At 59.6% G+C, this 17,283-nt stretch overlaps 2 protein-coding genes across 2 annotated transcripts; both read right to left on the reverse strand.

The window, feature by feature from the left end:
• Window positions 1–52: 52 nt before the first annotated feature.
• Window positions 53–2,385, reverse strand: LRRC55 (leucine rich repeat containing 55). The gene is made up of 2 exons (XM_027696262.1): window positions 1,590–2,385; window positions 53–1,503 (listed from the first exon to the last, which is right to left on the reverse strand). Exons 1-2 carry the CDS (start codon window positions 2,200–2,202, stop codon window positions 1,268–1,270), a joined length of 849 nt encoding a protein of 282 aa, XP_027552063.1. The 5' UTR covers window positions 2,203–2,385; the 3' UTR covers window positions 53–1,267.
• A 3,144-nt stretch (window positions 2,386–5,529) lies between these two features.
• On the reverse strand, window positions 5,530–17,150 carry LOC113973757 (inner centromere protein-like). Its single transcript, XM_027696249.1, has 20 exons — window positions 17,135–17,150; window positions 16,785–16,923; window positions 16,468–16,581; window positions 14,414–15,084; window positions 13,456–13,510; window positions 12,877–12,910; window positions 12,534–12,633; window positions 11,840–11,927; window positions 11,188–11,323; window positions 10,974–11,108; window positions 10,498–10,509; window positions 9,966–10,075; window positions 9,557–9,668; window positions 8,705–8,800; window positions 8,273–8,397; window positions 8,028–8,106; window positions 7,109–7,216; window positions 6,803–6,910; window positions 5,996–6,152; window positions 5,530–5,789 (listed from the first exon to the last, which is right to left on the reverse strand). Exons 2-20 carry the CDS (start codon window positions 16,913–16,915, stop codon window positions 5,608–5,610), a joined length of 2,553 nt encoding a protein of 850 aa, XP_027552050.1. The 5' UTR covers window positions 16,916–16,923; window positions 17,135–17,150; the 3' UTR covers window positions 5,530–5,607.
• Between the last annotated feature and the right edge of the window lie 133 nt (window positions 17,151–17,283).

Below are 17,283 nucleotides of genomic sequence, written 5' to 3' on the forward strand. Positions count from 1 at the left end.
AGAAGAGAAGAGAAGAGAAGAGAAGAGAAGAGAAGAGAAGAGAAGAGTCAGTAAGATGGAAAGAAGGGAAGGGATAGAAGGAAAAGGGACGGAAAGGAACGGAAAGGAAAGTGACAGAAACCTAATAAAGTAAAAAGGCAAAGAGAAACAAAAGAGAAACACAATAAAATTAACTAAAAAAAAAAAAAAAGAGGATGAGGGTGAGGCAGAGGAAGGAGCCGGTGGGATGCAGGGGGATGCCCCGTGCTCTGGGTGCCCCCAGGTGGCTGCGGGAGGAGGTGCCCGTGCAGGGGGTGCGGAACGGGGCGGGGAGGACTCACCAAGAGGAAAATAATAAAAAAAAAACAGAGAAAATGTAGAAGGCAGAGGCCAAATGCCCCTTCCCGGGGGCAGCGCTGGGGTTGGGGGTGCAGCCGCAGCCCTTTGGGAGTGGGTTGGGGTTAAATCGACCCCCTCCAGGGTGCTCAACATACACAGGGGACAGGGGACACAGGCACTGGGGACTGGGGACGTGGCTGCCCCAGCCGGACAGAGGGTCGTTGGCTTTCTGCTTTTTTCTTTTTTTTTTTTTCTTTTTTTTCCCCCTTTTTTGATGCTCCTTTCGCCTCCCGACCCTCCCCTGGGGGTGGGCAATGGGTGCCCGGTTTGGCCCTGAAGAGGAGGGAGAGGCCATCCCCGGGAGATCCCGGACTTGGGAGATGTCACAGCCCATCCCACTGCCAGGCTTGGTGGTCCCGGTGCTGCCCCAGCACCTCCTGGTGTCACCGGCAAGGCGCAGGTGTTCCCTGGAGCTGTGGTGCTGAGCTGGGTGCCAGCACCACCTTCTGCCCCCCTGGATTTCTGGGGAGGCTGGAGAGTGTGGGCAGGATTTGGGGGGGCTCCAGCAGTGCTGCTTTGGGGCTGCAAGCAGGGACTTTCTCAGTCTCCCCAGGCGCACACAGCTTTTGGGGTCTCTGTCTCTCCCAGGCAGAGGTGGGGGGTTGCTTCCTCAGGACCCCCAAGCTGCTGCCTCCATCAGTCCCGGGCAGTGGGAACAGGAGGGGGTCCAAGCTCACGGTGATGGGGGAGCAGGGGCAAAAACTCCCCATTTTGGGGCAAAAGGAAGCAGGTCTGTCCCCTGGTGTCCCCGGCGTCTCGAGGGCCACCCTGGCGCAGGGGGCGGCGGGAGGGGACGAGGACAAGGCACAGTCCGGTGTCCCCGCGGGGGCGGCCGGGCCGGGGGGTGGCCGGGGCGGGGGTCCATCGGCGGCGGTGGCGGCAGCGGTACCTAGACATCCTCATCCTCGCTGGCCTTGCTCCAGCGGTGGCAGCAGTTGGCTGTGATGCCCAGCAGGAAGTTGGTGGCCACCGAGGCGATGGAGACGACGAAGCCAACGAAGGCGATGAAGAGATAGTCGTCCAGCGTCAGCGTGAGGTGGCAGGCCTGGAAACTCTCCTCCGTCAGTGAGAGCAGGGGGGCCCCTGCCACCTCAGGGGGGGCCCAGCACTCGGCCTGATGCGAATCTGTGGGATGGGGGGGGAGTGTGGCTTTAGACCGGCCGCCAGCCCCCGGGATGGGGGTGGGGGTTGGAGGGTCCGGCATCACCTACCCGAGGCGCAGCGCTGGATGCGGCCCCGCAGCCACTTGAGGAGGGGCTCCATGGCGCAGCCGCAGAGCCAGGGGTTGCCCCCCAGGCGCAGCCCCACCAGCCCGGGCAGCCCCTCGAGGGCGTCGAGGCTGATGGCCGCCAGCCCGCCGTAGCTCAGGTCCAGCTCGCGCAGCTGGGCCAGCCCGCGGAAGGCCTGGGGGTGGACGCGGCGCAGCCCCGGGTTGTGGCTGAGGTCGAGGCGCAGGAGCCCGCTGGCCTCGCGGAACATGTCGGCGGGCACCAGGCTGAAGTTGTTGTAGCTGAGGTCCAGGTGCGCCAGGCGCCGGGCACCGCGGAACAGCCCCGCCGGCAGCGCTGCCAGCGAGTTGTTGCGCAGGTCGAGGGCGCGCAGCTGCCCGTAGCAGCCCAGGTAGCCCGGCGGGATGCTGGCGATGCGGTTGTGCGCCAGGCTCAGGTTCCCGGTGTCCAGCGGCAGCTCGGGGGGCACGGAGAAGAGCCGCTGCCCGCTGCAGTCCACCGCCTGCCCGCGGCAGCTGCACAGCACCGGGCAGCCCGCGCCGGCCGCCGCCGCCACCGCCGCCGCCGCCGCCACCAGCCAGGGGCCCAGCAGCATGGCCTCGCGGCCCCGACCCTCACGGGGCGCCGGGGGCCATCCCGCCCGCCCGCTCAACGCCCGGGGCTCAGCCGGCGGCCGGTGGCGGGGCCCGGCTGGCAGCGGTCACAGCGATGCTCCCGCCGTCCCGGCGGCATCCGGCGGGCACGGGAACCCCGCCGGGGGCACCGGCGTGGCCGTCACTGGCTGTCTGTGAGGAAGAGGAGCAGGAGGAAGCTGTGCCGGCCACATGCCCCTGCTGAGGAGGCCGCAGCCGGTGTGGCCGGAGTGGCCTGTGAGGCACCCACGCCCTCCCCACGCCCTTCGTGCCACGGTCACCTCACTCCTACAATACCCCCTTGGGGATTTCTGCCAGAACAGAGCCCTCCAGCCCCTCTGACCTTGGCCAGCCCATCCTGGCTGGTGGTGGGCAGAGTGGAGGTGCTGCTCCACAGCCTCCCGCCAACCCCCTGTCAACCCCACACCGCCGTCAGCTCAGCCTAGTGCAGCAGACACCCTCCCCACCTCCCTCCTGGGGGGAGACCTCCATGCCCAGCTCCCATCCAGGGTCCCCCCAGGCCTGATCTCGGCCCCCCGCCAGCTGACCATGTCTGCTCCATCCTCCCTCGCCCACACCCTCCCAGCTCCATCGTCTCCCACCACCCCGCCTTACCCCAGCCATCCCCATCCCGACAGCCTCCCAACCCCTCCGGCAGGGCTGGGGTCCCCCGGGGTACTCACTGGCCAGGGGGGAGCAGGGCCTGGTTCCCTGCGATGATGTGAGGGTCCTGGACGGTGATGTGGGGGGCTCCAGGGAGTGATGTGGGGGTCCCAAGCGGCCACCCACACCCCGGAGGCCGCAAAGTCACGAGCAGGGCTCCGGCAGCGCCGGCCAAGGCTGCTGCGAGCCTGGCGATGGGAGCAGGTCTTTCCCCACCTCCTTCCTCCCCTCCTCCTCCTCGTCCTCCCTTGTCTCTCTCTTTCTCTGTCTCTTTTTTTTTTTTTCCTCTTTTTTTCCTTAGGGCCAGATACTGACGTGTCGGTGTCTCTTAGCAACTGCCTCCACATCTCTGAGCAACAGGAGAGCGGGATGCGGAGCCGCCGAGCCGAGCCAGGGAGACGGCGGCGGGCGGAGATGGCCCCACCCCAGGGAGCCCCTGCCCAGGCCGGGGGACCCGCACCCGCACGGCCCAGGCACCCGGCAGGGGAGGAGTGGGAAGAGGGGTGGCATCCTTCCCCCCCCCCCGACCCGATCCCCAGCCCTCCCGCACTCTCCCGGCCCCGGGAAGCATCCCCGTGGGATGGGGTGAATCAGGGGTTCCCGGGTGCTGAAAACAGAAACAGATGACGTGTCAGCAGAGGGGAGAAACGAGGCAGCTGGGATCCAAGGGGAGCACCGAGATCCAAGGGGAGTGCTGGGATCCAAAGGGAGCTCTAGGATCCAAAGGGAGCGCTGGGATCCAAGGAGAGGGCTGTAATCCAAGGGAAGCACCAGCACCCCCGTGTCTCCCTGCTGTGCTCACAGCCCCAGAAAATGCCTCAGGTTGACATGGATTGTTTTGCTCCATGCGAGCTGAAACATTCCCTTTCCCTTCTCTGTTCGGGGGGCGTGCAGGGGGGTTCAGCCACCTGCCCCCTCCCACTGGAGAACGGCCCTGTGGGATCGCAGGGATGCCCACGGTTTGCTCTGGGAACGCTGCAACACCACGGCTCTGGCGTTTCTGGGAAGGAGGCACTTCCACATCATGCCTGCCCAAGCCTGAGGGGATCCCTGCTTAATTATCTCCTGCTGATTTCATGGAGCTGCTCCTTTTCCCAGCTGGCACCAGCAGCCCCGATCCCGGCGCTTGGGGGCCTTTTGCTCCCCGCATCCCACGGGATGGATCCTCCCCGGCGCGGTGCTGGCAGACAGACGGCACAGCCGCGTTCCCCCGGGGTGGCATTAACCGGCACCGCTCCAGGCTCGGGCTCTTGGTGAGCTCCTGGGAGCTCCAGGAGCTCGAGGCCCGGGTTCCCAGCGGGCTCCAGGAGCTGCGGGAGCTGCGCTCCATGCCCGGAACCAGCTGCAGCACAGACACCTCATTAGCGCTCGGGCCGGAGCTGGCAGCAGCTCCCTCCCAGCAGCTGTTGGTGCTGAGGTTTTTTCCACTCCCCCGGTGTTCCAGGCTCTGTTGGCGGCAAATTACCTGGGAAACTGTCCCGGCTGGGGCTCGGCTGCAGCAGGGCCTGCGTCCCCCCTTGCCAAACCCCCTGTGGACACGGCCACATGGGCACCACAGCATCCCTGAGGGAGCCAGGGATGTTCACCTCCAGGGTGGGAAGGACCTTGGCTGCCCTCCCCACCTCACCCACAGAGCCCCTGCCGTATTCCAGTCCCAGCATTCCTGGGAGAAAAGCCCCCTTGGACGTGCACTGGCTCTTGGGGTGAGCGCTCCAAGTGCTTCCAGTCCCTTTTTGCAGAGGCAGGTGCTCCTGCAGGTCCCCAGGAGCCAGGATGGCTCCAAGGATCCTGGCTCCATAAATCTGCCTTACAGCCAGGGCCTTATCTCTTGCAGTCCATCACCACTCCAGTCAATCCCTGTGCGTTCAGGCTTGAGAGAGGAGGAGGGAAGGAGAGGGATGGTTTGTAGCTCTGCTGCTGAGGAGAGGTCAAAGCTGTTGGTTCCAGGCAGGAGCCCCCTGGGAACCATCACACCTCCTCACCCTTCCCAAGTCCCCATTCCCAAATAAACCCACCTCCTTCCCAAGCCTGGCCATACAGTGAAGTCTCCTGGGAAAAAAGGAAGCCTAGGCTTCCTTTTTCTATTAGAAGAGAAGGGTGAAGAGGCATTAGCCACTGCTTAAACTGTCCAGGGAGAGTTTTTCTAACAGCAGGAAAAAGATTCTGGCTCCAAGTAAGAAGGGGGCATGGGAATTCTTGAAGGAAAATAGAGACAGTAAATATGTATGTCTATATATATGCATACGTCTATACATATTTATGTCTATAAGAGATATTTATCTATATACATACATAAATACAGTAAACATGTAGAAATAGGGTTGTGAAAACACTGTCCCCTCAGGGTGATTGAAAGAATCTAGTCTTCCCTACAGCAATTTCCAAGCTTTCTTGTGTGAGGGAAGATCCTGAGGGAATAGGAAATGGGGCATAACATATCTCTGCATCTTGCCTTGCAGAAACCACAGTTAAGTCAGAATCACAGAAGATTCCAAGTTGGAAGGGACCCCCAAGGATTGGGAGTCCATACAGTTATTGGTCTGGAATCAGCTACCCAGGCAGGAGAAAGGAGACACAGAGAGTGCTGGATTTCATTAAAAAACACTTTTATTTTTGTAATTAAAAAAAAGAAAAAAGTTAAAACTGTAAATACAGGATAAGTAAAACACACACGGATGCCCTAAAACCCCCTTTCCTGTCTTGGCTCAGCAGGAGGGGCTGGGGCCGGGCGGCGAGTGCCACACGGCCGAGCTGGTGCGCTTGAAGTAGCGGGGCTTGCTCTTGTAGAAGATGTGCTCCAGCTGGGGGCTGGGGATGGCCCCAAACAGCGCATCCACGTCCACAGGGTGGTAGTACTGGTGCAGGACGGCCTGGTGGAGCTGTGTCCCTGGGGGAAATACATATCAGACACATGGATGTGCCCTGCTTAACCCCACGGGGCCGGGTGTTGCTTTTTCCCCTCGGGCACTGGGGCTGTCCCCTCCCCGTTCCTCTCTCGCTGCTGGAGCCACACACGCTCCTGGACTGCGCTTTGGGATGGCTCCGGGTGAGGCTGGGAAGGGGAAAAAAACCCACCCCCGAGCCAGCACCTACCTTCGGCCCAGGCAGGGACAGGCTTCCGAGGGTCGTTCTCGTCATCCGTGGAGTCGTCGCTGTTCAGGTCCAGCCCGTAGTCGTTCTCAGCAGCCGTGGGGGATCCGGGTCCCTGCACGACCTTCGGGGGCCCGAGGCAGGATGTGGAGAGGGATTTCTGGAACTGTGGAGAGAGCAGTGATGAGCAAAGGAAGCAGCACTTCCCTGGGGCAGGACAGCCAGCCTGGCTGGGCAGGATGGACACTGGCGCCCAGTGGGATGGCCCCCTGAGCCCCAAAGTGCTCAAATCCTGTACCAACACAAAACTCACCGGGCTCCCTGCCTCAACCCTTCCTCCCCTCCTGATTTCCGTGGAAAAACCTCGGAAGAGCACCCTGTGTGTGTCTCAGCACTCAGTATGCCTCCACACTCGAACCTCTCCCCGTGTTCCGTGGCGGTTCGCCTTTCCCTCCCTGGAGCTCTGACACGAGCCAGGATGGAGCCCGCAGCTCCAAGGCAAGATTCCCGGCCGAGGCAGCGCTCGAGCCCAGCTCCGAGCAGCCCTTCCCGCCCCTCTCCCGACAGAAGGCTCCGCAGCTCCAGCCGGCACGGCCGCGCTGCCCGGGGCCGCTCCCGGAGGGATGTCGCCTCAGGACCTGCTGCCATCCTGTGGTCGCTTCCAGCATCTTTCCGCCACATCTTTCCCCCCGCCCCCCCCCCTCACAAACCACTTGTTTTTTCCTTCGGGTTCCCCGTGCCGAGCTCTGCGGTGGCTCCGGGCGGCGGGGGCTAATGAGCCACAGCAGGCGGGGGCCACCCAGGGCTCACCTTCACGGCTTTGCTCAGCCACGTGCCAGGGGCGGCACTTGCAGCTGCTGCTGCTGGTGGTGGTTTGGGCTTTTTCTCTTCTCCCAGCTGCTGCTGACCATCTGCCTCCTGTAAGACACGGGAATTAAGTCATTCCTCGCCCGGGCAGAGCAGCCAGGCTGCCTCTAGAACGGAGCCGCGTCCTCAGCAGCTCTGGCAAGACCCAACCCTCAGTCCCCTCTGCGTCTTTTCCTGCAGAAATAACCCCAAAGCCAAGGCTCCCGTCCCTGCTCAGGTCCAGCCCAGCTCCCTGGAGCTCACACTCACTTTCATCACTTGGAGCCAGGTGTTAAGAGCTGGGAAAATGGATTCTGGTTGCTCATGTCTCTTCTCCTGCCCAGGCCCCAGGGGTAACTCTTTGGGGTTCTCTTTCCCCTAATAAAGAGGGGAAAAAATTCACTGCTCAAGTTGCTTTTCAACCCAAACCCCCTTTCCCAGGGTTTCCTCTCCCATATTGCTCAGCACATGGAGTTTGATCCACTTTCTGCTGCCTGGAGGAGCTTTGCCATGGTCACACTCTGGCCCTGCCGCTGGCAGCACAGGGAGGATTCAGACCTTATATTAAATTTGTACAGCACAGGGGAGTCCAAATGCCAGGGACCAAGTGAGGGAGAGCAGCAGGAGCAGACACAGCAGGGAGAATTTATCCTTCAGAGGAGGGACCACTTGGGACACTTATTTTCCACTAACAAAGGAGTTACTTCAAGAGTAGAGAGCAGAAAAATGTTACTGTGATATTTCAAGACAAACGGCCCTGACTTTAAGCCCCAACATTCTTTGTGTGGGTGCAAATGAGGTGACACAGAGCTGTGTGGCACCTGAGGTTTGGTTTGGGGGGGTCACATCCTCCAGGCACGGTGGGGGAATGTAGCAGGGAAACAGAAACAAATATCCAATTTCCATATTCATTTCAGGATCAGTGAATGCCCCTTTGAGGTGTTCATCCAAGTGCCATTTCACGGCTGTCACCATCTCCTGACACAGCTGAGGGCTCACCTGCCAGCCAGGGAACCCCCCACAACTTAGCAATTAAGATTCTGTACAAGAGCAGTCATTATTTTGATTGTTATTTGATCCTCTAAATAACATCCCAGTAACACAGCACTTGGAAAACATCTGATCCTAAACCCAGCCTGTGTGCCTTGTGTGCTGCAGAGAGGCTGCTCCCAGAGCACTCCAACCCCACCTTGGTGGTCTTGTCAGCCAACACTGCTGGCTCCAGCTGTGCCTGGGGGGGCTTCTCCTTCCCTCGCTGCTTGGGATCCCTGGGGAAAAAGGAAATTTAGAGAAGGAAGCATGCCCATCTGCCCCCCACATTCCTACAGCCTCCTGCCCCGGCACCCCAATCTCCAGGCAGCCCCACGGCCTGGTTCCAACACCACATGTACATTCACTGCTTCCCTGTGCCTGTGGCCAATTCCCTGCTCGCACCTCTCCTTCGCTTTTTCCACCTGTTGCTGCTCTAGGAGATTCTTCAGTTCCAAGACTTTCTTCCCTTTTTCCTTCACTTCATCCTCTCTCCTTTTCTGCAGTGGTTCTTGCTGCTCGTTTTCTTCCTGAAGAAAAAAGGGGGAAAGCCCTGTAAGCACCTCCAGCTCAGGTGGGAAGAAGCAAATGCTCTGAGACAACCCGTGCAGGTCAGAGCTCACCTTTGCTCCCGTGCCTGTCCACCAGCTGGGACATCTCTCCCTTGTGTCCCAACCCAACCTCAGCTGCCCGGACAGAGATCCAGCAGCGCAGACCCCAAAATCCCTGCAGCAAGAGGGTGGTGACTTGTGCCTGTCCCACCAGCCACAACAGCACAGTGGGTCCCTGTCATCCCTGTCCTTTTCCACGTGCAGGAGGGAGCTGAGCTGCTCTTACCCCCCTCAGAGCTTTCTGCCTCCGCGCATCCACCTCCCCGGTTTTCTTCAGCGTTTTCCTCTTGCTCCGCTCCTCTGCCGCCTTCTCTTCTCGCACCTGTGAGGGGTACACCTGGGAAAGTGTCCACCACCCCCTGCACTCCCCTCACAGCCTTGGAGGGAGCTCTGGAGCCTGGGATATTCCAGGTCCTGTAAGGAGACTGAGAATCCAGCGCCCACAGCAGTGGGACCAGCAAGGGCTGGGTGTGCTTTTGGCCGCTCAGGGTTTGGGAAAGGCTGAAAGGAGCACGATCCCTTGTTTTCCAAGGCTGACCCTTTTCAAAGGTCAATTCAGTCCGCCCCAAAATGAGCAATCAGGCCCCTCCCAGAGGCTGCCGGGGCTCTGGGCCATCAGGCACAGCTCCCTCAGCCCTGCCCACTAGCTCAGCCAGCTCCTCACCTGCCTGCCCCCCAAAAAAGGGCCGGGCCAGGGAAGGCTCTGAATCCCAAACCTGACCCAATTGCACCCCCCAGCTGAGTCACAGACACCCCCTGCACACCCTGTGGCCTCACTATCCCTCATACTCCACGTGTGGGGACCAGGTGAGGCTGTCACCTGCAGGGCTGTGCCCAGGGCAAGCAGGTGCTGCCACATTCCCTAAATCCAGAGCACCATGAACGCAGCCTGTCACAACGGGAATGTGCAGAGGGCTGGAGAACAAAAGCCTTCCCCTGTCAGACAGAATTCTGGCAGCTCTGATGCACTTTACCCATCACTGATCTGTCATCCCCAGCAGCTGCCCTGATCCCACCAGTGCCCTGCTCACACCTCCCGGCCCCACCAGGAGGCCCAGACCCTGCTCAGCCTCCCCACCTTCTCGTCGCTCTGCAGGAGCTTCTGCTCCATCCGCTTTTTCTTCTCTTCCTCCATCTGTTCCACCCTCTCCCGAGCCTGCAGGGCCTTCCTCAGGCGCTCTTCCCGCTTCCTGGGCAGCACAAGGGCAAGAGGGGGGCTGTTAGCTCTGCCTGCTCCATCACAGGGTGAGGGGGGGCAGGCGCTGCGTAACTGGGGGAAGAGCTGCCCCGCTGAACCTGCTTTGGCAAAGCTTGGCCCCAGCTCCACTCCGTGGCAAGGTGGGACACGAGCAGGTGCCTTGCACCTCCAGGAGTCAGGAGCAGCAGGGCTCAGTTGTGCCCAGGCAGCACAGCTCCCAAAATGCTCGTTCCAAGGGGGAGGCACAAGGCAGGTCTGTGCCGACCAGGGAGAAAGGCATCCAACTCACTGCTTCATTTCTGCCTGCCGCCGTCTCTTCTCCTCCTCCACCTTCTTTTTCCTCTGTTCCTCAGCCTCCTGTTTTTTCCGGAGGTTCTCCAGTCTCTGCCGCTCCTTCTCCTGGAGGGAGAAGGGTTTGCACTGTACCAGGTGCTGTGGGCTCTTTCTCCCTGGTACACACAGTCACTGTCAGAGCCATTCACCTGCATGCCGGGGCATGGAGCAGGGAACACAACACAGGTTTGGCAACAGGGATTATCCAGTGAGAGCAGAGGGGTCACAGGTACAGGAGGGAAAAACCTCAGTCCTTTGGCTGCAGAGAATTCCCTGACCCAGGAGTTGGGAGGGTGGTGGAGAGGGAGCACAGTGCATCCTTGCTCAGAGGTCAGAAGCTCCCAGCAGTGCCCGGCCCCAGAGATCCTGCCACCTCACCACAGGTGTGGCCAATTCCTGATGGACTGATGGACACCAGGTGAGAGGGGAGGGGGTGGTCAGCGCCCGGGGGCCGGCAGGATCATCCAGCCCCAGGTGTCATCACTTACAACGAAGTCGCCCTGTGGAGAAGGCACACAAACACAACTAAGGGTTTGGAAGTAACGCCCAAACCCCCTCACACAGCACGTGCACCCCGTTCTCAGCTGCAGCTCACACCAGGTACGTGGCAGAGCCTGACCCCACACTGCCTGTCAGCCCTGCCGTGGCCAAAAACGCCGGACAATTCCCACTGCAAAGAAAAGCTTTGGACTTTTCTACGGATCAGCAGTCCCAGAATAACATGTGATGTCTCTGCTGACCACAGGCAGAGCAGCTGGGGTTTCTCTGCATGTGAGGAAGGTTTGGCAGCTGGGGCTAAAAACCCCCTCCCTTCTTCAGGGAGTCTGATGGAGAATCCCGAGGCCAGGTTTCTCCCAGGATCTGCACTTTTCCTGAGCCAGGAGCAGGCTTACATTTCTCTACACAGGCGGTCCCTCCTGCCACTGCCCCACACCCGTCCCCCAGAGGGTGAGACAGGACTCACCTTCAGGTTGGGCCGGGTGGGAGTGTTGCGCTTGATGAAGTCCTTGATGCCACCCCCTCGTCCCGTGGGCCCCGAGCTTGGCAGCAGCTGGTTCCGCTGCACAGCCTGAAGGAAGTTCTTCAGAGGCTTCACAACCTGCAGGGAGAGAGGGAGAGAGCTCAGAGCCTGCCTGGGACAGAGGGGACAGGGCCTAGGCACCACTCACCTTCCTCACCTTGCTGGCCGGAGAGGGTGATGACAGAGCCTGGCTGGCTGAGGTCTTGTGCTTGTCATCCGAAGGGGAAAGGGTCTGGCCCCCCGGCTGATGCCCGTGCCACAGGACACCCAGGGCTTGCTTGTAGCCTCTCGTCCTGGTGGCATCAGCAAGAGGGACATTAGGTGACTGTCATGCTCCCTGGAAGCATTTCTTGGCTGTTACGTACTTCCCCCTAAAGCCTTGCGTGAGACCCCAGCAACATACAGTGAGGAGACTGGTCATGTATTCCAGGAGACAGGTCGCATATTCCAGACCCTAACGCAGTCCAAAATAACCAGGTCAGTCACCTGCTCCTGGACCACCCCCTCAGGAACCCTCAGAGCCACCTCCCAGCTCACTGTGCCATGTGCGTCACCTCTGCTTGTCTGTGCAGGACCTCAGGTGCTGCTCCCCATGCCAGACCTGGTCCCAGAGCCAAACAAGGCTCCAAAAGTCACAAGGAACTTCCAGGACACGGGATCTGGCCAAAGGAGATTTCAGAGCTATGCTGGAAGTGTGGGAGAGAAGGCAGGGAAACCCCCAAAGCTATTTAACACAAATGACTTCAGAGGCCAGGTCTGAGTCCTTCCCGACCCCTGGCTCATCCCTGCTCCTTGCAGTGTTCTCCTACCAGATACGGGAGGGACTCTCCTGGGACTTGGCACAGTGAGGTGGCTCCTGGTTCTTCTGGGGTTCACTGTTGGGATTTACATGGCTTCCTGTGGAAAAAAAACTGGATTCAGTGCCATGTGCGAGGCATCCTGCTCTCGTCTCCAGCTCTCTGTGCCCAGATCCCTGTGGCACACAATGGAGAAACTGGGGCCTGGATGGCCACCTGGAACATCATGTTGTGCAGGTACCCTGTGGGACACACCTGCACAACCCCTTCTGCCCAGGCACCGCCCCACCCAAAGGCATCCAGGGACTCTTATTAGACCCTGCTGCTCCTACAGGGAACAAAAAAAAAAAAGCCCAGATCTCCCCTCCCCTTGCTCAGAGGCGCAGAAAACAAATGGGACCTGCAAATCCTCACATAATAACACAAACCCAGGGGGAAGGGCCATGACACTCTGCAGAAGATTCCAGCTCTGGGAGCTCCTTCACAAGTATCTTCGCTCACTTGTCAGAGCTGAAGCTGGACAGGACAGCGTTTGTCTCAAGGCCTGGGCACATTTACACGTCCTTGCCCCCCCTAACTAATGTCTCGTCTCTTTAGGAGACCAGAAGTTTACCTGGAAAGCTTCCCTTGACTGATCAGAGGTTTTGACACAAATCCCAGATTTCCCAGGAACCTGCTGACCCTGGTCAGAGCAGCTCAGAGTTACCTGCAGCATTCCCTGCCTGCTGCTCGGGATGGGACGGGGGCTGTGCCGGAGGGCTGGCGGCTCGGGGACTTTTGCTTGGAATGAGGACGTCCTTGGGAGCCTGCAGGGACAGGAGACAAACATTCCCTTAGCACACCTGCTCCAAGGAACGAGGCTACTGTGGACCTCCTGCCCTGGAAAAGCCAACTGCTCGAATAGGATCTGCTTCCCTCCCAGCAAGGGCTGTGCTGGCTCGTTTTCAGGGACACCAGCCACATCCCTGCCTCCAGTGACAACCTCAGGAAAGGTGCTGACTCAGCAAGAAGGTATCCGGACAGTCTGCAGGTTGTTCCTTCCAACTCACCTTTTCCTTTGGGGGGTTCAGCTCCAGCTCGGGCCTGCAAAGGAAAAGATATTTTCATTAATTCATCTCCCTGAAGGTGAGTTACAGGTGTGTGTGTGGGACCCCAAGGGAAGCTGCAGGTAAACCTAAGCACATCCAGAGGCTATCCCAGCCCAGACACACGGAGGCTGGGCTGTAAATTCCCCTGAGGGACCATCCCACTGCGCTACTGAGCATAACCAGCTTCAGCCCTGGGTAGCAGGTAAAGAGGGAGCTCTGTCAGCCTTGGGTTGAGCCTTACCTGCCCTCTCTCCAGCTAGAGCAGAGCTGATTGACTGCCAGCATCCCAGCATTCTGGTGGCATCCAGGAATTCCAGGAATCCCTGGACATACAGTGCCAGCAAACTTCTGGGCTGCCCACCCCAGTGCAGGGTTTAACCTCACTGTGCCTGAACAGCACAACCTAAAATATCAGCCAGCCCCAGACGACAGCAGCACCTGAGCAGTCCCTCACAAAAACCTGTGACAAAAGCCACTCAAAGAATGTCCTTGCAGGGAATTCTGGGATCCCTTCCCACCTGCTTTAGGTGGCAGCCTCACCTCGTGCCGCTGGTCGCGTCTTCTTCTTCCACGAAAACCTCCAAGGAGCTCTGACCTGCAGAGAAAAGCATAAGTGGGGTTGGGGATTTCATTCCCAGGCTCCCAATGGCCCCCGGGGTGTGTGTGGAGGAGTGCAGGCTTCCTCCCAGGAACACGGATTGCTCAGCTTTCCACACCAGCACCACACCTCCCTCGAGTGCCACTGACAAACTGGAGTGGGCTGGGAAGGCACAGCACTGAGGCAGCAGCTCCAGTGCCTGCAGCCTGCTCGGGCTGCCTGTGTCACAGCCAGCATTCCCAGGCCATTGGCTGCAGCTCCTGCCTCCCCACACGCTCCAGTGCAGGGATCTGGGGGGGGTTGGGCTGATTTCAGGCTGATTCCACCCCCAAATCACACCCCTTCGCTCCAAGTGTTATAACAAGTGCCTGGATACGGCGTGACTCAAGGCTGACAAAGCTGAATTCCAGAGGCCTCCATGCTCCCTCACAGCTCATCTGCCTGCAGCAGCAACGCTTTTGGAAAGTCCAAACAGCCAAACCCTGCCAGGAGCAGTGGGAACAGAGGATATGAAGAGTTCAGTGCTTCCAGGAACAGCCTGGGTTCCTGAGCCCTGTTCCTCTGGGGATGCTGCTAATTTGGGTCTCTATCCTCTCCCAAAAAGCATTTCAGCTCCTCTGCTCATTTAAGGGTTGCAGACTTTCAGCCCTATTGATTTTTTGGAGAGCTGGCAGAAGCCATAAATTAAAGCCCCTCCCCAGGGAACGCAGCAGTCTCTCCTGATCTGAAGGCACACGTGGCTCGAACCACGTTCTCCCTTCCATAATTGTGGGTTTTTTTGCCCGTTCCCAACCTGTGTACCCCAACTCCAGTCCCAGTACCTGCACCCCAGGAACCCACAAGGGCCAGGACAAGGAGGCTCCAGGGAGCCAGATCCACCAGGGATGAGCAGGGACTCACAGCTCACTCTGCTGGAGGCCGAGGAGGACTCTCGTGCCGCCGCCTTCCTCGCCATGGCCCTGCTGACGGATCTCCGTATCATGTTCTCCCTCCTGCTGGACAAGGAGTATTTTTGCGCCAAGGAAGCCCTGCGGCTCCTGCTCCGGCGGCGCAGCCTGGATTTCTCTGTTGTTCTTTTGCTGTCGGAGTCCTGGAAGAGCAGTTTGTCGAGGCTTTGGGGGGATCCATCTCCTTGGAGCGCGGCAGGGTCTCCATTCCGAGCAGCTTTGGGAGTGGAGGTGCTTGCTGTCCTGGGCTCCTGCTCCCCATCCCTTCCCAGCTGTTCGGCTGCTGTTCCAGCGACTCCAGAGACCTCCTGCAGCTCAGCTGCTGTGTCCTCCTCTGGCAGGTGCTCCCCCAAAACGGCCAGAGCAGCTGCATCACCTCCAGCAGCACCCTGGACACAGTCCTGACAGTCCTCCTTTTCCAAGGGAACAAAGGCTTCAACCACCTGCTTCCCAGGCAGTTCCAGGAGCTGGGGCGTGACACCAGCCTGGGATCCTGGAGCACATCTGGGCACAGACACCTCCTCTCCCCCACAGCCAGGGCTCCGGGGCTGCTCTTGGCTCAGGTGCCGTTGGGAACTCAGCCTAGAAGACACCGGCTTGACGCCGCTTCTCCTTCGGGACAACCTTAAAGGAAAACCATTTTAAAGGAAGCGATGAAGGAATCTCCCCCGCTCCCAACTAAGTTTTAGGGGAAAAAGCAGATGTTAAGTTTTGAAGTGAAGCTGCTGCTGGCTTCTCCCCTCTACCGTTCCCCCTCAGAGTCCATCCTATCCTTGAGGAGAGGCACATGGATACACAGCCTGGGCTGGCTCACGTGGACACAGGGGCCCAGGCAGGAGCTCACACACAGGGGCTGTGTCACGCAGACACAGCCCAGGCTGGGTATCCAGGGTGAAGGCTGGAGAAATGGAAGTGGGAAAGCTGTATTTAAACCCAGCTCTTGGTTTAGGGGTAAAGTGCCTCCAGGAGCAGCACAGGGCAGAGGACAGTGCCTGCACCTCACTCCCCTGCTGGCAGCCACCCACCCACCCTGTCACATCAGCAGATCTTCCCAAACTAAGTTTAAACGAGGGGAAGCACAAACAGGACTTGCCTTCTCTGGGGGAAGCACCCATTTCAGCCTGAGCTCTCCCAGCAGGGCTGAGAGCTCTCCCCACCCCGATCAGCAGCGCTGCTTCTCCTGCCCTCCCTCACACACACCAGCTTCCCACGCTCCCCTGCTATTCCTGCTGCTCTCCCCACCCTCCATGTCTGCTTTCTGACAGTCTCTGAGCTCCAACTCTTCCTCCTGTGGGCTTTTCAGCACTGTCAGCACGATTTTAGTGCCACAGCACACCAACGGGTCAGGTTTGGCCCACCCCACTGCAGCTGCAGTGCCTGTCCCACTGGCAGCGGGTGCTCCCACAGAGGGAAGGCCACCTTGGCCACCCAGCTGCTGGCCCTGGGATGGGAGCAGATGCACAGTGGGCTGCCAGAGAGCAGCAGCACCGAGGAAGTTAATTAGCATCACAGCCACCTTGCCTTCCCACGCAATTAATTACACCCTGCCCTGCACCCTACTGTTCACAGGCAGCCTCTGTCCCCTTCAGAGCAGCTTTAAAAGCCTTAGGTGTGGTAGGTCCTAAGCAAACCACTTGGAATTTCCACTTCAGCCACTCACTAAACCCTTGGAGCCCCCCAGCTGCCAGCTTGGACACAGTGCTGGGAGTATATCCCATTCCCAGGTTCTCCAGGCACCAACACAGAGGTTTAGGGAGTGAGCACCAGTAGCAACCTCAAGCCAAAAGACAAACCCAAAACCAAACAGACAAGATAGTAGAGTGTTTATTATTCTTTAATTATAACCAGTGAAGGAAAGCAGGCAACTTTATCCCAAACTCTCACCAGGATACAAACAGTGATGGATCTCAGCGTGCTCCTTTTGTTTGCTAACTCCAGGAATGCAGGTGCTGTTCTGTTTCACCGTGAGCACCGTGGGGCAGAGCCAGGAGAAGCTGACCCACCTACCTCCTCCTGTTTGGCTCCTTGTTTTCCTCCTTGAGGCAGGAGGACTGCCTTTTCCTGGGACGCCTCCTCTGCGACGGCGTTTTGGGCATGAGCGCAGGCTCTGCCCTGAAGCTGCTGTGGAGCAGAAGAGGCAGAGCACAGGTTGCTTTCCCAACTGCCTCCAACACCACTCCCCGGAACAAGGGTCGCTCGCCAGGAGGGCTGAGGCCCAAACCCACACCTGCACCCAGCCGCACCCAGCCGGGAGCTCACTCCCAGGGGCTGGGAGCGCCCCGAGGGCAGGCGCTCCCTGAGGTCCCCTCGGGGGCAGCCCCTACCTCTCCAGCATCTTCACGCCCTGCTCCTCAACCTCCCGCAGCCAGGCCAGGCGCTTGTGCTGGGCATCGTGGAGGAAACGGGACAGCCTCTGCCCGCACACCTCCAGCAGCTGCCGCGGCCCCTCCGCCATGGCCCTGCCTGCAGCAGAGAGAGAGAGAACAACGAGGGGGGACAGCTGGGACACCCCCCCGAGGGAAGGAGGAGGACACTGGGCTTAGAGTGGGTGTGAGGACAGGCCAGGGCACGCTGTTAAGTGCCGAGCACGGACAAAGCTTAACTCCCGAGGGACCCCTCTCGCCCCCAGCCCAGCGGCAGGCACCCGGGCCCTGCCTCCCCCTCGTCCCCTTACCGAACCCTCGAACTCCGGCTTCGCGCTCCCGCCGCCTATTTATCCCCCCACGGCCAGACCAATCGCAGCGCGTCCCTCCGAACGCCCCTGCTCTTATTGGTAGCTGCGCCTGTCCGTCACTCCCCAAGCCGTTAAATCCCCGCCCTTCA

The sequence above is a fragment of the Neopelma chrysocephalum genome, unplaced genomic scaffold, assembly GCF_003984885.1.
Source record: "Neopelma chrysocephalum unplaced genomic scaffold, ASM398488v2 Primary Assembly neopelma1_106, whole genome shotgun sequence".
NCBI lineage: Eukaryota > Metazoa > Chordata > Aves > Passeriformes > Pipridae > Neopelma > Neopelma chrysocephalum.

Bases quoted from the DNA above. Each gene is read 5' to 3' on its own strand.
- LRRC55 (XM_027696262.1), bottom strand. From the start codon at position 2,202: ATGCTGCTGGGCCCCTGGCTGGTGGCGGCGGCGGCGGCGGTGGCGGCG. The intron at 1,504-1,589 runs GTAGGTGATGCC...CCCATCCCACAG, and splicing joins CATCCAGCGCTGCGCCTCGG to ATTCGCATCAGGCCGAGTGC.
- LOC113973757 (XM_027696249.1), bottom strand. From the start codon at position 16,915: ATGGCGGAGGGGCCGCGGCAGCTGCTGGAGGTGTGCGGGCAGAGGCTG. The intron at 15,085-16,467 runs GTAGGTGGGTCA...TTTTCCTTTAAG, and splicing joins AAGGAGCCAAACAGGAGGAG to GTTGTCCCGAAGGAGAAGCG. The intron at 11,324-11,839 runs GTAGGAGAACAC...TGATGCCACCAG, and splicing joins GAGAGTCCCTCCCGTATCTG to GACGAGAGGCTACAAGCAAG.